At 43.4% G+C, this 15,534-nt stretch overlaps 4 protein-coding genes across 4 annotated transcripts; 2 read left to right on the plus strand and 2 right to left on the minus strand.

The window, feature by feature from the left end:
* The first annotated feature begins 3,858 nt into the window (after nt 1-3,858).
* Nucleotides 3,859-4,761, plus strand: LOC136462533 (uncharacterized). Its single transcript, XM_066461630.1, has one exon. The coding sequence runs from the start codon at nt 3,920-3,922 to the stop codon at nt 4,367-4,369; it is 450 nt and encodes a 149-aa protein (XP_066317727.1). The 5' UTR covers nt 3,859-3,919; the 3' UTR covers nt 4,370-4,761.
* A 1,599-nt stretch (nt 4,762-6,360) lies between these two features.
* LOC136462534 (phosphatidate cytidylyltransferase 4, chloroplastic-like) lies at nt 6,361-10,150 on the plus strand. The gene is made up of 6 exons (XM_066461631.1): nt 6,361-6,871; nt 7,662-7,852; nt 8,102-8,226; nt 8,711-8,844; nt 9,106-9,221; nt 9,398-10,150. Exons 1-6 carry the CDS (start codon nt 6,417-6,419, stop codon nt 9,487-9,489), a joined length of 1,113 nt encoding a protein of 370 aa, XP_066317728.1. The 5' UTR covers nt 6,361-6,416; the 3' UTR covers nt 9,490-10,150.
* Nucleotides 10,151-10,366: 216 nt separating this feature from the next.
* On the minus strand, nt 10,367-12,321 carry LOC136462535 (Golgi SNAP receptor complex member 1-2-like). Its single transcript, XM_066461632.1, has 5 exons — nt 11,726-12,321; nt 11,539-11,628; nt 11,364-11,435; nt 10,854-10,983; nt 10,367-10,685 (listed from the first exon to the last, which is right to left on the minus strand). The coding sequence occupies exons 1-5, from the start codon at nt 12,074-12,076 to the stop codon at nt 10,588-10,590; spliced, it is 741 nt and encodes a 246-aa protein (XP_066317729.1). The 5' UTR covers nt 12,077-12,321; the 3' UTR covers nt 10,367-10,587.
* A 1,603-nt stretch (nt 12,322-13,924) lies between these two features.
* Nucleotides 13,925-15,223, minus strand: LOC136462537 (uncharacterized). The gene is made up of 4 exons (XM_066461634.1): nt 15,092-15,223; nt 14,849-14,960; nt 14,704-14,764; nt 13,925-14,550 (listed from the first exon to the last, which is right to left on the minus strand). Exons 1-4 carry the CDS (start codon nt 15,123-15,125, stop codon nt 14,167-14,169), a joined length of 591 nt encoding a protein of 196 aa, XP_066317731.1. The 5' UTR covers nt 15,126-15,223; the 3' UTR covers nt 13,925-14,166.
* Nucleotides 15,224-15,534: the final 311 nt, after the last annotated feature.

Raw genomic sequence — 15,534 nt, forward strand, 5'->3', positions numbered from 1 at the left:
TGAGCCGGTGATCCTATGGGCCAACAGTTATGTCAATATATGGAGGAATCTCTTCTCAAGGCCACATTTGCCATCATTGATGATCATATGATCTTTCCAATCAAAGCTGAAGGAAGAGTGTGATCGCATGCTTCCATAAAGTCGAGGACAATAAAAATAATAACTCCATCCTTCTATAAAATGCTAGACAAAAGAAGCCTCCTGGCAACTTTGTGCCTAGACTGAAAACAAAATACTGAGCTGCTTTTTTAGTGAGTTTTTTTGTATAAGGGATCAGCTTGTGAATCTAAACAGTTATCTAGAAGGCAATTGCTGTCTTTTGATAATGAGACACAGTTCACAGGATGCCCCCGATTACCAAGAGTCTCCTGTTATAAGCAAGAGGGAAACGAACCAACAAACCATATAGAATAAATTAATATAAGTCGATTAGGATGTGATGTAAAAGGGGAACGACCAAAATTCCAATTAGTAAACCAAAGAGTATGTCAGATACATTTCAGAATAGAATACGGCATCACCTACCTACCCATGCGAATGTCAAATGCCTGTACCATCAACACTGCCGGTAGTTATTTCTATCTTTGTTAGGTTAACTAAGATTGCAATTAATTTACACTAACTTGAAAATTATCGATTGTTTGTAATATAATAGAACGGAAAGCAAGTGTATAAGACTTCACTGAATCAAGGGCAGAATAAAGATAGCTGATCAGGATGATAAATAAATCTAAAAAATTTACAAACCGATATCACCAACAGTTGAGACTGCATCACAAAACAAATCCCAAAAGGAGTAATGATAACAAGAAGGCAAGAACAGAAAAACCAGGAGCAATCGAGGGAACAGGAGAAAAAAATTGCAAGGCAAAACCATGTAATCCGTGGCAATGAAAGGGTCGTTGACAGCGACCAGCTTGACATCCTCGCTCTGGAGGGCGAGTGGGCGACCTGACCTGGCCACGAGCCTAGTGCTCCTTTCGAAACCTGTGCGAAGTTACAAAGTCCAAAACCCAAACCCAACCCCAAATCAATCGAGTAGGAAGAACAAGGTTGGGGGGTACAAACTCACAGTTGATTCCGATCGATCTTGATTTTGTTTGCTCTGGAGGACGGCACACGCAGTGTGCAACGGCACTTGCAATGGACCATAGCAGCGTGCGACGGGCAAGTGTTCCTCCTCACCAGGATGATGCACACGGTCAAATCCATCTCCACCGTGGTCTAGGCTGGCGGTCTGCAGTCAGTGGCGCAGTGGATGGAGTGCCAGTCGCCGGCGGCGCTACCCATGGGGTGGGAACCCAACGGGGAGGGGTGGCAGAGTGGTGCTGCGGGGTGGGAAAAGCGACGAGTGGAGGCGCCACGCCATTGTTTGAGGAGCGGTGGCGGTGGAGACCCGGCGCTCGGGCCATGGAGGGCCGGCGGCAGCGGCAGCAGTTGCCCCGCGTAGGGCAGGGGCGATAAAGCGAAGTTGCAGAGGGCGCAGGGAGTCGTGGCGAGGTTGCGAGGAGCGCACGGCTCGTGATGGCGAGGGCGAGGGCGGTGCACGGCTGGTTTGAACTGGCTGGTGCTGGTTTATTGTGAGAAAAAAATACTGTTGGCTGGCTGGTTTGGACTGACTGAAACCAACAAGCGAACAGGCTGAAGGATGCGCGTGGCAGTGCATTGATTTGGGTGAGCCGCGGGTGATTGCCAGGGGAGATGATTGCGGAGCGTGAGGTGAACTCGCGGTATCGCAGAGGAGGCAGCCCGACAACCCAAAAAAAAATTATGTCGTACGAAAAAATATTCATGTTTTGTTCTTTTTAGTTATGGAAGAGTGTCGCTTTCTTGCATCCTTTCATATGCTTACGTGATTAAGTTTGATGAAGAGACCACACTAAGAAAGCAGAAGGAAATATTATGCTACATGAAGGTGGTCACAAATATACAACGAATATTGTGGGCTGTGTGAGTTTCTTAAAGATTATATTTCAACAATAGATAGACTCACCGTTGTATGATGCACTACCGGACACCGGCTCTTTGTCGAGTGCCACATGGTTTGCCGAGTGTTTTTTTTTTTGCACTCGGCAAAGACGCCTTTGTCGAGTGTTTTTTTTTTGACACTCGGCAAAGAGGCTCTTTGCCGAGTGTTTTTTTTACACTCGGCAAAGAGCTTCTTTGCCGAGTGTTATTTTTTTTTACACTCGGCAAAGAAAATTTCAAAGCACATTTTGAAGCAGTAAATTAATTCAAATCAAAAAGTTTTCAACTACAAAGTTGTATAACTCATCAAGATGTACAATGTTTGTTTTGGTCTTTTCTTCATACGACAAAGTGAAAATAAATTTGTTCACAAATCTAACATATCTCTCTGTTAGTTTATGAAACTACAATAGAGATATATAAGATTTGTGAACAATGTTAGAACGACCATGTCGGATGAACAGATGACCAAACAACCAAAATAAACTTTGTAGATCTCGAAAAGTTATGAAACTTTGTAATTGGCAACTTTTTGATTTGAAAACATTTTGTCATGCAAAACTGTGTTTGAATTTCAAAATTTTAAAATTCAAATTTTGTAAACGACCTCGGATGGAAAAACTTCCTAAACTAAAAGTGTAGATCTCAAAAAGTTATGAAACATTGTAGTTGACAACTTTTTGATTTGAAAACATTTTGTCATGCAAAACTGTGTTTGAATTTTAAAATTTTAAAATTTAAATTTTGTAAACGACCTCGGATGGAAAAACTTCCTAAACTAAAAGTGTAGATGTCGAAAAGTTATGAAACTTTGTAGTTTAGAACCTTTTGATTTGAAAACATCTTGTCATGCAAAACTGTGTTTGAATTTCAAAATTTTAAAATTCAAATTTTGTAAACGACCTCGGATGGAAAAACTTTCTAAACTAAAAGTGTAGATCTCGAAAAGTTATGAAACTTTGTAGTTTACAACTTTTTTATTTGAATTCGTTTAGGGCCTCAAACATGCAATTTACACTCGGTTTAGTATAATATATTGGGAATTAAAACGGAATCCAGACACAAGTGAAAGCGTGGTGTAGTGGTAGAGCAGGTACGTGCACAGCGGGAGGTCTCGGGTTCGAATCACGTCGGCCGCGTAGCCATAAAATTCACGCGAAAAATGTCAGAGATGGGTAGGCGCTGGCCGGTGGGGGCCTCCATCGATAAAAAAAAATTCCATTTTTTTGGGTAAAAATCCCATTTTTTCGGGGTTTTTTCGGTTTCAACTCGGGCACTCGGCAAAGGCTTTGCCGAGTGCCCGATAAAAGACACTCGGCAAAGTTGGTTTTGCCGTCACTGATTTTGGCGAGTGCTGTTCGCCGAGTGTTACATTCGGCGAACCATTTGCCGAGTGTTTTATGTATTTTGCCGAGTGTTTCGGACACTCGGCAAACTACAAGAGTCCGGTAGTGATGTGTGTAAAACTAACCAAATTCTTTTACAAGGTGTCTGGTTGCTGGCCCAAATAGAAAAATCAATAAAACAGCCTCTATTTTTACTATTCTCATCAACAACATTTATCTTGGCCAGAGAGTGAATGTAAAATGAGTATGACCACTGCTTGCTAAAAATGTTCAGACGCGTGCATGCCTAATATACCATGGCAACAACATCTTTGTGACTTTGTGTGGTAGCCCAAATGAATCGGAAAACCAAGAAGGAGCTAGCTAGGAATTGCATGCATCTATACATAGATAGATACATACATGCAATTAACTAGGACCAAGAGGAGAGAGAGGTAGGGAGGCAAACTCTCATGGCCACACAACTTACATCGTCGGTGGTCTCCATTTTGCGATCGATGTCCTATATATATAACCAACAACCATGTTATATAGTTCAACAAGCAAACCTGTCATCAATAACAGCTAGCAGCAACAAATAAACACCCACCTCGCCGAGCGAGAAAATGAAGACCACCATGGCATCAGCCGCGCTGCTCTTGGTGCTAGCCCTCGCGCTAGCGTCCGCCCCACTCACAGCAGAGGCAAAGAAGAAGAAAGCAGCCGCCGCCGCGGCCACCGGCGAGTCGGCCGAGACGAAGAAGATGCAAGACAGCTTCTGCGCCACGCTCTGCGAAGACAGGAAGGGGATGGACCTCGTCGTCTGCAAGGAGTCCTGCGAGCTCTCCCAGCGCTCCAACCTGGTGCTGTACGGGAGGATCCAGTGCAAGGGCAAGTGCACCGAGCAGAAGGGCATCACCGCGCCGGCGATGAAGGTCTGCGAGGAGCAGTGCGACAAGGACTACGTGGTGAAAGCGGCCGAGGTCACCGCTGCCTGCAACAAGACCTGCGCCAAGGAGAAGAACAAGGCGCTCAGCGAGACTTGCAGGAAGCGCTGCACCCCTCCTGCTTCTTGAAGCATGCATGCTGCATGCACTTCGATCTTCTTGTGCTGCGTACTCTACACGTACATGCGGGTGACTGACATGGCCGGCATTCAGCTCAGGCTGGATGAGCTATCTATACGTCGTCGTTGTCACCGGCTGGCCGCATGCAACAATCATTTGATGGGCGTTCAGCTCAGGCTGATGAGCTATCTGTATACCTATTAATTTGGTATTTTTGTAACCTAATTGTTTTTGTTCAAATATGTCAATCGATCGAAGAATCGATCCATCGACGATATATAGTTTCATCGACTGCTTCATATTAGCAGTCCAATGTAATGTCACGCAAATAAGCATTTGTGTGGTTTTTTGTTTGATTGATTGAATGAAAAGGCATGCTGGCAGTTGTTACCACTAAATAATCTTTGGTTCTATTTTTCACATTGGGTGAATGCCTATATATGTCAAGCACAGTTTTTTCTTGTCTTCAAGTAAGCAATACGCGAATGTTTCATGCCTGGATTAATCTCCGGTATGTGTGTGTTACATTGTGATTCACTGTTGGCACGTGGAAACTGGTATGTAAGTATTGGTTGAACAGGTTTAATACAAACATAGAGCAAAGAAGCTAACTAGTGCAAATAAGTTGAATATGAAGGGTAAAGATGATCAAAATGTAAAACAATTTGAATCAATAATTTTCCCATTATTATGGAAAAACATTAACAAGCAATGGACATTATTAGGCGACCTATCGGTTGCATATCAGTGACACAACCATGAAGAGGTTTCAAAGTGGTGGAGCGCAATCGTCACGACGACTGGTGAAAGCAATTTGGTCCATGATGATTCTTGTGACTTGAAAACACTGCTCAACTTTAGACAATGTTTAAATGGCAAATAGAGGCCAATTGTGTTATTTAGGCACTAAATGGTCCATTAAATGGTTTCGTCGTTCCAAATTATAAACCGCTTTGACTTTTTTTTTTGGTAAATTTACGATGTATCTGGACTATAATTTGGAACGTAGGGAGTATTGTTTATCATTGACCTCGTGTTTTCATCCATTTCAAATTATATGGCATTTTGACTTTTCTAGTTATATTGCTTTTATTATATATCTAGACATAAAGTATATCTAAGTACATAAAAAGTTATTTATCTAGAAAAAGCCAAAACGTCTCATAATTTGGAATAAAGAGAGCAAGTAAGTACCATCTTATATAGAGAGAGGATGTATCTTCAACTCTTAGATGTAGCTAGCTACTCCTTTTCTATGATAGAAACCAAATATTTCTTTTGTTCTAAAGTCATTCTAGCCTATTTTAGTACATAATTTTTTATTATATCTAGACAAATAGTAAAATCTATGTATCTAGAAAAAAAAAACTAGAATCATTGGAGGGAGTAGAAGGAACAACTAGCTGATTGGTGCAAATAATGAAACGCTGCACCAGGTGATATACTGATATAAATGTAGCACGCATTCTTAGTTGCTCCCTCCGTCTTAAAATAAAAGATATGGTTCGAAATTTCACTCCAAATTATAAATTGCTCAATCACGTCTATGCATGCTTGCCCTTTAAACCGTAGAATATTCCTTTTAAACATCATTATATTTAAAATAACTCATGTAATTTATAGCCGAAATCAATAATATACATACATGTCTTTTTAAACTAAGTCTTATTACTAGAAAATATAACAAGATAGCAATTGGTAAGAAATTAAGCAAGGAACAATTAAACTAACTAGTTAGTGAGGTGTGTGTTAGTGTTTTGTCACACTCATTATTTGGTCTTAAAATTGTTTATATATCTCTGATAGAGTATATAAATAATCTATTTTCTTACCATATGCATGCGTTGTGCACGATAATTTATACCATTTGCTACAACTCAATGCACGCCGTGAGAATTTTTTCCTAGGAAAGTTCCTTCTTTGTACTCTGCTCCTACTTCCACTAAAAAACAGCGGCGAAAATTAATAAACAAAAAAAATCTCTGTTCATTTCACTTCGAAATCTCCGCCTCGAGTCCGTCCTGCACGCTCCCGACCCCCACACTTCCCACCTGCCATGGCGGCGCCGGCGGCCACCCGCCTCCACGCCCCGTTCCTCCTGCTTCCTTCCCCACCGCGACCGCACCCTCCACTCCGCCTCCGCTTCCGCTTCCTCCTGCCGTCCCCGCCGCCGCTCCGCCTCCGCCGCCGCTTCCCGCTGCTCGCGGCCGCCGCCATATCCGCCGCCGGCGGCGGCGGCGGGGAGGACACTGCCGCCTCCAGGAAGGCCGACAAGGCCAGGCAGCTGCAAAAGCGGGTCCTCGTGGGCGTCGCCATCGGGGTGGGCGCCGGAGGCGTCGTGGTCGCCGGAGGCTGGGTGTTCGCCGCCGCCGTCGCGGCCGCCGTCCTTGCCGGCTCCCGGGAGTACTTCGAGCTCGTCCGCGGCACTGCCGGCGGAGGCGGGACCCCGCCGCCGCGCTACGTGTCCCGCGCGTGCTCCACCATCTGCGCTCTCATGCCCATCCTTGCGCTGTAAGGGCGCATCGCGTTTCTTCTTCCGTTGCTTATCTTTTAGCGCGTGCTCTGTCTCTCTCATAGCTGAAAATTTGCTTCGAGCGGAGGTGTAATTTAGCTACGATTTTACTAGCATCCATCTTTCAGCGTAATGTGATTATGAGCTGCCTACTGCTTAAGTCATAGAGGGGATCTGACATCTGAGTGTTCCAGGAAAGGAAGCTGTGCAAAAAAATTGCACCATCCTATATTCCTATTCCTATGTAATTTTGATGACAATTTGATGAACTGGTTGCAGTGGAAAAACTGCTCTGACAAATAGAACATGAAAAATGAATTGAAGCTAGTTCATCAGCTACATTGAAAAAAAATTAGCCTTATAACTTTTCAGCCTGTGAAATTGAGTAATCTGCTGGTGTGATTATTAAAATTTCGGGTTGAGGATATTGGGATTATATTCTCATTCCTGAATGCAGTAAGGAAAATTTCAAGGAATAATGCTTGTTCTAACATCCCCACAATATAGTTGAGTTTAGGTGACTTTGGAGCTTACAATTTTCTTCTTAATTGCATAGGATTTGTAACATCAATAGCACAGAACCTCTTTGAAGTTCATTAGTTAGTTTCAACAAGATAGGCAGGGGATTGTAGATATATCATGGTGATACTGCTAAGGATTCACAATCTCAATCTGAGAGCGAAAATGGGCCACATGCATCTATTTAAGAATTCTACATATTCAGCTGTTATTTCATGTAAATATGACCGTAGCTTTGATTTCTGATATTTCACCTGTCTATTTTCCTAGGTACTATGGACACATGGATGTTACTGTGACGTTTTCTGCATTTGTTATTGCAATATCATTGCTTTTACAAAGAGGAAATCCTCGTTTTGCTCAGCTAACTAGTTCGGTTTTTGGGTTATTTTATTGCGGCTATCTACCTTCTTTCTGGGTTAAGCTTCGTTCGGGACTAGCTGCCCCTGCCTTAAATACAAGTAAGTTTCTTGGTTGGATCGTCTTTTTTGCTCTGCCAGCCCTTGTGCTCTTTAGTTTGCTACTGTTGATACAAATAATGTGTGTGCTAACTATATTGGCCTGTGCCCATCTAATTAGTCTTCCTGTTGTCTTGGTTAGTTACAAGGATATTTTTATTATCTAAGTCCTTACAAGGTCATATGGTTCTAGTGTATCTATTTCTTTGCTACCTGTAAGGCCCTCCCCTAATATACAGTGTGTTTTGCCAGGTATAGCATACAGTTGGCCCATTCTTCTTGGTGGACAAGCTCAGTGGACAGTTGGACTTGTAGCAACCTTGATGGCAATTAGTAGCATCATTGCTGCTGATACATTTGCTTTCCTTTTTGGAAGGGTATGCTCTTTAATTAACACATTTTATTTTCTTTTTTATTTCTTTCTAGTGTTGAGTTCCATATCTAGAGTACCCAACTTGCGTGGGACTAAAGGCGTTGTTGATGTTATTTATTTTGTGCTGCATAACACCATGTGTTTACTTTTACCAGTGCACCAGTGTAATATTGGACTAAGAAACAAGTGTAGTTGTTTGGGTTCTTGTAGCTCATTATTTTAGTTATAGCAAGTATCTGTTATCTGTATACTTTAAGACACTTTCTGAAATAAGGCCTGTTGCTCATGAATTATGATGCCAAGAAACCATGTGGTTCATGGTGTAAGGTGAACCATTGAAGCTTCACCTTAAGACTAGCTGCACTCAACTGATACCTGCTTTATGCAGTGCCCAGTTAATTTATTGGTATAACGTGTGGTGAGTTAAGTCTACAGTTTAGTAGTTGAAAGGAGTACCATGTGACCATGTTATTTATTCGTTGTTTCAGGCATTTGGTCATACTCCTTTGACTAACATAAGCCCTAAGAAGACCTTGGAGGGTGCTTTAGCTGGTCTAGCTGGCTGTATACTTACCACTGTGCTGCTGTCAACTGTCTTACGCTGGCCAAGATCGCTGTTGAGGTGTGACTTCTGGAATTTCTACTATTATTGTTGAAGTGCCATCTAGCACATCAAGAGCAAAACCAAAAAGGAAAACTATATTATGTTCTTATTAGACTTTGGACTTGATTATCCTGAAAGGACTTGCAGCCTATCATAATTTTATCATTTTCTTCAAAGTTGCAACATATAGATGGCAATACTGCACTCCCTTGTTTGCGAATGGAAAATATTTGGGCTACATTTCATTTCAGTGCCTAATAGCTATTTCGTTGATATCAGTGCTACAGCTTATGGAATCCTGATCTTTTTGGGTTCATTATTTGGGGATCTTGTTGAATCTCTGATTAAGCGTGATGCTGGTGTGAAGGACTCTGGATCACTCATTCCTGGACATGGTAAGCAGTGTTAATCTCCCCTATGCCCTTCTCTACACTGCTTGTACTGCATTGAAATAATCATCCTTGGAGAAAATATATATCATAGAAGTGGAGAAATGCATAGCCGCATTGTATTCATGTTCTATCAGTATTTCATACTTCATGCATGATTGTGACACAATGCTACAATGCAGGTGGAATTCTTGACCGAGTTGACAGCTACGTTTTCACAGGGGCACTTTGTTACTCTTTTGTCAGAGTAGCTCTACCCTTGGGGTCTGATTAAGAGCCTCTTTGGCAGGGCTCCTGCAGGGGCTTCAGCTCCGGCTCTTGCTAAAGCTGTGCCAAACGCCTGTTTTGGAAAGGGCTCCGCATGGGGAGCCAATCAAGAGCCGGAGCCATTTTTTGCCTGCACAGGAGAAGTCTAAAAAATGAGCTTCGCGCGGCTCCTTGCTGTGGGTTCACGTCGTCTAGTGCGAAGGAGCCGTTTTGCCAAACGTTTTCTAGAACGGCTTCAGCTCCTCCAGAGGAGCCGGAGCCCTGCCAAATAGGCCCTAAAGGACCTGGCTTTTTGTTTTTGTCTTTCTCCTGCCATCAGCAATGCGGTCACCATATTTTAACACAACGATGAGTTTTGTTGAGATGGCCTGGATCAGTCTTCATCTCAAGACAATGTGGTCCTCTTATCCAAGCGAATTTGGTGGCCGAGTTTCTGACTTTGGGTTTCTCTTCTTACTTTGGGTTTGAGATGGGTCTTTCCAGCTCAACCAGTTTGTCGCAAACTTGTGACTTTGGGTGTACATAGTTTTTTTTATATATAGAGTTAAAAGGCAAGGCTAATTATTCATCACAAAAGCTGTTAACAGTGTATTGAAGCAGCTTATGCCAATATGTACCAAACTATACTTGTTGATATCGATCGTTTTAATGATTCAAGGCATTTGATTGTCAGCTAAATTCCCCATTCATATCAGTTGTTCAGGTGTTAATGGCTGAGGAGAGCAGGGTATAATTGCTAGTCTTGATGGATGGATTCCACGCCGTCATTTCAACTAATTAATTTGAAATATGCTGGCTCTGAACATAAAAATGTTGCAAATTTTCATTTACATCTAAAGTTTAGCGTTCAGATAGCACTTTTCTAACAGAAAGCATTAGCATCATGTTACCATGTATGTGTATATATTTACTGAACTGAACCAGCAAAAATTCTCTACATATGTGGAATCTCATACAAGGTACAATAGATGTCGAACAAATCAATGAAAGCTGAAGAAACTGGTCTCTCGTTCCATCTTTCTCAGTGCTGATACACTATCTGATATTATCAGCTAATCCGGGCCAAGAAGGGAGATCTTGGAAGTTTCTTTCAGGTGAGAACGCATCATTTTGAAAGCCAGTAAATAATCAAAAAGATGGTGCAGGCCGCGATCACTGCTGAAAGAATTATAGCGTCCTTTGATTTCTTCCGCTTAATGGCGCCTGCAAGGACGGATAGGCATAATTATATGGATGTAGCAACACAGTGGCTGCAGGGAGTCCATGGGAAAAAATATCACACAGCAGTGACTAATACAGTTGCATCATAGCATAACAACCAAAAAAAAAAACCCAGTGCTGCAGCATGCAAAGAAGGGATCAAAATATTACCAAGAAGACCTCTGATTATGGGGAACTTTTCGCCCAACTGCTTGACTTTTCCTTGAACATCTCCAAACAAGGCCCTCTGATTGGAAAGAGCTACTCTTGTGCTTTGAGCTTGGCCAATTACCTCATCAATCTGGAATCCAACAAGAAAAAAGGCAGCTTAGTTCCTTGCGCCAGAGATAGAGCTCTGCACAAATGTATATTGACAGACATTGGCACAGTGCAAATGTTCTTGAGTCATAACGTTCCTAGGGGCCTATTCTTTTACACTCTCGATTGCAGAATGAGTGAAATGGGATCTGCTGCAGCAGTGGCTAGTGAAAGATACATTTGCTTCCACAAATTTCTATCATACAGTTTCGCACATGACATCATTCATATCAGCTTAGGGTGAACATTTAATTTCTTAAACTAAATTCTTCTAGGGCAAGCTAAGCAACTGTGGTATACTGAAATTACAATTAAACAAAATGTAAACAGGCACCGCAAGCCTTGTCTAACTCCAGAAGAGACCTGGTTGATGCTGCCATGAATGGAAGCTCTCTCCCTGAGCAAATGCACTCTTGGCGACATGCCACCGGTGGCCTGGCCAGGATTTCCACAGAAGAGTGTTAAGACATGCACAATACATACAACAGTGAAAACGGCATGTACTACATTGCTGCAGTGGTACTGGGAAGAAATGAACCTTGGACTCGGTGATGTCGTCTCTTACGGAGCTGAGTAGATCGGCGTGCTCCCTCATGGAGCTCAGGTTCCCCCTCGTCCTCCTGAACTCCTGCTTCCACGAACGAACGAACCACCACTTGAAGCGATTAGCCAGTGGTTCAACGAAACGAGAGTGCGAGGAGCGGAGCGGAGCGGAGGGAAGGGACCTGCGTGAACTCGTGGAGGATGTCGCGGTGGCGCGCGAGCTTCTGGGAGACGGAGGTGGTGGTGGCGCTGGAGGCGGCGCAGCGGCTCATGGCGTCGTTGACGTCCTGCAGCTTGCCGAGCAGCGACTGGATCTCGAACTCCATGGACTTCCAGGAGGAGCGGTCGGCAGTGGGGGAGGCGGCGCCCGAGGCGGATGCGGAGGAGGAGGAACGCGCGGCGAGGCGCGCGTAGGAGGACAGCTTCACGTCGAGGTCGCCCTCCAGCTTGCGCGCCTCCCGCCGCAGCTCCTCCCACCCGGACTCCTGCAGCTCCAGCGCCGCGGCCGCATCCGACGAAGACGACGACATCATCTCCGGCACCGACGCCGCGCGAGATCCGATCCGGCGAGGGGTCTGGGATCGCTTGTGACGCGAAGAAGAAGCGTGGCGAGTGGGGAGTACCTCCGATCTGGATCCGACCGCGCGCCGTAGTGGAGAGGTTAGGACTCGCGAGGAGGAGGAAACGGCGACGGCGGCGGCGGCGGAGGGCGAGGTGAGGTCTTCTCGATCGAGGGCGGGGAGTTTAGCCGGTGGTGATGGAATGGAACTATAGAAGGAATCACGGTTACACCCCTACTTCATCGCAATATTTCATAAAACTCCCTCCTGTCTCGTGGATTGTTACAGGAGTGTACTTTCGCATTTTGAATGAAAATTTCCGTGCTGGAAAAAACAGTGACGGTGGTGCTCTGTTTTGCCACTATTTATATGAAAAGGTCCGAGCAAAGTCAAAATATAGTAAAATTTCGTATTTATAATTCAGGATAAGAGATAGATTAGATAAGTGCAAAACATGTGACACGAGAAGAACTGAGGAACTAGGAACACCGTTGGATAACCATACCTGTCAAACACGAATAGCAAAAGAACTAAAAGATCAAGTACAAGTTTTAAAGGTAAAGTGTAAAATGCGTGAGTGTCATAATTTGTTATATAAACCCCATAATAACTAAAACTACACCAACCCTTATAATTAAGGATGTCTCTAGCTAATAACTTTTTTTCATATTAGATATTAGATATAGATAAACCATAGACAATGGTTAGAACAAATACTAACTAGAGTTAGTTTGGTTCTTAAACTAAGGTGTTTAAAGTTTGGTGCTTGATCTTGGAGTATGCTGGTAGCTATCTTTCATCTCCTCTTTTATGAAGACCAAAGAAATAGTCATACTTAGGGCATTTTTTATTAGCTAAGTTAGTTACAAGTTAGGGCTAAAAATTAGCCTTTTAGTTGAGGTTGGCCATCTAGTTGGCTTTTTCTCACTTATTAGCCCCATGTTTGGACAAGCTAGAGCTAATTTGGGTTAAAAATTAGCTGGCTAACAATTAGTTATGTGCATCCAAATAGAACATTATTTTGTTGACGGCGTAGATGTTAGAGATGCTCTTATGGTAGCTTAATCAATACAAATATACATTTTTAATCATTTAGTTTATATTGTGTACATGTCATAGTCCATGCTTACGCATGTTCATTCAACTGAGTTTAGAGTGATATTCTAGAACCATTATTTAATTTTTTGGGGGGATAAAAGATAGTTTGTCCAATGATGGGATTGGAATAAAGAGAAGTTCTACCAAAAATAAATAAAACATTGTTCACAATCAGGGCATGCAACCATTCAGGGGGCTAAACTAGTCCATATAGGCTTAGTAAGCTGGTATGGCCTAGCTTCTGTGAGTTTAAGTATAATGGGTGATGTACTAAGGAGGAAAAAAACTGAAAAATGTACGATTTGACTTTTAATTTCAACTTATTTTAGTCATAAGCGGTATCAAACAGTTTCTAGGGCTCTCAAGCCAAGGCTCCAACAAAACAAGCCAAAAGTGCACATGTAGATCTGGCTCTTTGAGCAGAGGGTCTAGTGAATTTGAGCACTTTTCTGATGTGAATTTGAGGCTGTAGTGAATTTATCTTTCTCCTTTGTGCACATATAAACCTGCCTAAGTGCCTCTATATATAACTTGTCGATCAGCCAGGAATGATATAATTTATGAAGTGAAGTGTTGTCCAAGACATGGATTGTTCTTTGATTTGCAATCGGGTTGGGCTACCTTTGCTATTCTGCAAGGTGTCTCAACTGTCTCTTGCTTCAACCCGTAATAACTTGTCAGCTTTTGCCAGCCAGAACATGCATGTCGCTCAAAACACTCGTGTTAATGACGACACAAGCAGAAGGAACATAAAATATGTATAATTAAAGCCCAACTTTACATTTTGTACCCATGAGATAGATCCATTATTTATGCTGCTGTGCACCATAAAAATGCTTCATCAAACAATAAATAAATCCCTTGGCTATTGATGAGCGAGTGGGTGATGATCAGTCATCCATGCATGCATGTTATTTTCAAGCGCACTCATCAGTCAAGAGATCATATACATATACATAAACAAGTCAAGGCGCCTTGCTTTGCTCCTTCTGCTGCTCCGCCGCGCGCTTACTGGTCTTCTTCTCCTCCTCGTTCACCTCCTCATCTTCCTTGGCGGCAGCGCTCTTGTTGCCCATCTGCCACGCAGTGGCGCCGACGATGCCGAGCAGCGTCACGAACGGCACGAACACGACGTTGGGGACCAGGTCCAGCCTCACGCTCTTCACGTAGGGGATGTGCCCGCTGGCCCTCTTGCCCACGATGGCCGCCACCGGCACCGCCAGCCCGGCCGCGATGAAGAGGCTGTCGTCCACCTTCGCTTCCCTCACGTTCTTCCTCATGAACTCGAGGAACAGTCTCTTCCTCTCTTCCTCGTTCTTCTCCGGCTTCCACTCGTCCTCAAAAAATTTCTGCGTTGCAACGCATGCATGCCATGTGCGTTGAGATGCTAGTCTAGCTACTATATGCATTCCATGCAGGACGTTTACACATGGGACTACTACTCTGTAAATATATACATAATATTCCCCACAGAAACGTATGGACTTTGGATTGATTATTACCTGAATCTCCGTAGTTGATGGAGTGTCGAAATCCTGACCGGGCATTACCGTGTTGAAATACCTGCAGGGAGCGAGGAAGTCTTTTAATTTTGTGATGAAGTGCTAGGGCAGGAGTGGAAAACAACAGAATAGAAAAGACACCCACTTGCAGAACTCGACGTAAGCAATATGGAAATCTTTGAACTCCTTAGTGTCCTTGTTTGCAAAATGCCGTTCATAAACTTGCTTGGTAGTTGCCGCGCTCAGCCCTGGGACTCCTGAGAACGAGAGCACAAACTGTCAATTCCCCTTCTAAAATGAAACATAGTCCCCAACTTCTTTAGGTAGATCCCTCACGCATATTGCATCATACCACAAACAAATAAAGGAATGCTTGAGGGAAAATTACCGAATTTGTTCAAGACACTGAAGTTAAGACCCATCTTTGGTCCAACAGCAGGGTGATTGATCAGGGCGTGCGTGCGTGTGCTCACAAGAAGCAAGGGTACCTGAGACTGAGTGCTTATATAGTTCCACAGAACAAAAGGAGTGCAAGCTTGGAATGCATTTCTTTCCTTGTTATCATACCAAGGTTGTTTCTGCCCCCCTCCAATTCGATTCCTGTCCTGGAACTGAAGTTAGGGTTGGCCTGCTTCTGAAGCTGTAGGTATCATTTCGGGTAAGGTTGCCGGCCTGGCCTTTTCTGGGTTTCCTGCAACAGTGAGAACGTTATCCACAAATTTTTCCAGCATAGTAAAAATATGGTCCAACTGAGTGTCTCTCCTCAGCGCAAGGAAGGTGAATAGCTGATTTCTGGAAAATTGCAAGGTTCCCAAATAGAACTGGACTCAT

The sequence above is a fragment of the Miscanthus floridulus genome, chromosome 7, assembly GCF_019320115.1.
Source record: "Miscanthus floridulus cultivar M001 chromosome 7, ASM1932011v1, whole genome shotgun sequence".
Taxonomy (NCBI): domain Eukaryota; kingdom Viridiplantae; phylum Streptophyta; class Magnoliopsida; order Poales; family Poaceae; genus Miscanthus; species Miscanthus floridulus.

Bases quoted from the DNA above. Each gene is read 5' to 3' on its own strand.
- LOC136462533 (XM_066461630.1), top strand. From the start codon at position 3,920: ATGAAGACCACCATGGCATCAGCCGCGCTGCTCTTGGTGCTAGCCCTC.
- LOC136462534 (XM_066461631.1), top strand. From the start codon at position 6,417: ATGGCGGCGCCGGCGGCCACCCGCCTCCACGCCCCGTTCCTCCTGCTT. The intron at 8,227-8,710 runs GTATGCTCTTTA...TCGTTGTTTCAG, and splicing joins TTGCTTTCCTTTTTGGAAGG to GCATTTGGTCATACTCCTTT. The intron at 9,222-9,397 runs GTAAGCAGTGTT...GCTACAATGCAG, and splicing joins ATCACTCATTCCTGGACATG to GTGGAATTCTTGACCGAGTT.
- LOC136462535 (XM_066461632.1), bottom strand. From the start codon at position 12,076: ATGATGTCGTCGTCTTCGTCGGATGCGGCCGCGGCGCTGGAGCTGCAG. The intron at 11,436-11,538 runs GTTCATTTCTTC...AATCCTGGCCAG, and splicing joins ACGACATCACCGAGTCCAAG to GCCACCGGTGGCATGTCGCC. The intron at 10,984-11,363 runs GTCTCTTCTGGA...GTTGGATTCCAG, and splicing joins TTCATGGCAGCATCAACCAG to ATTGATGAGGTAATTGGCCA.
- LOC136462537 (XM_066461634.1), bottom strand. From the start codon at position 15,125: ATGGGTCTTAACTTCAGTGTCTTGAACAAATTCG. The intron at 14,961-15,091 runs GTAATTTTCCCT...TCTCGTTCTCAG, and splicing joins CAGTGTCTTGAACAAATTCG to GAGTCCCAGGGCTGAGCGCG. The intron at 14,551-14,703 runs GTAATAATCAAT...GTTGCAACGCAG, and splicing joins CATCAACTACGGAGATTCAG to AAATTTTTTGAGGACGAGTG.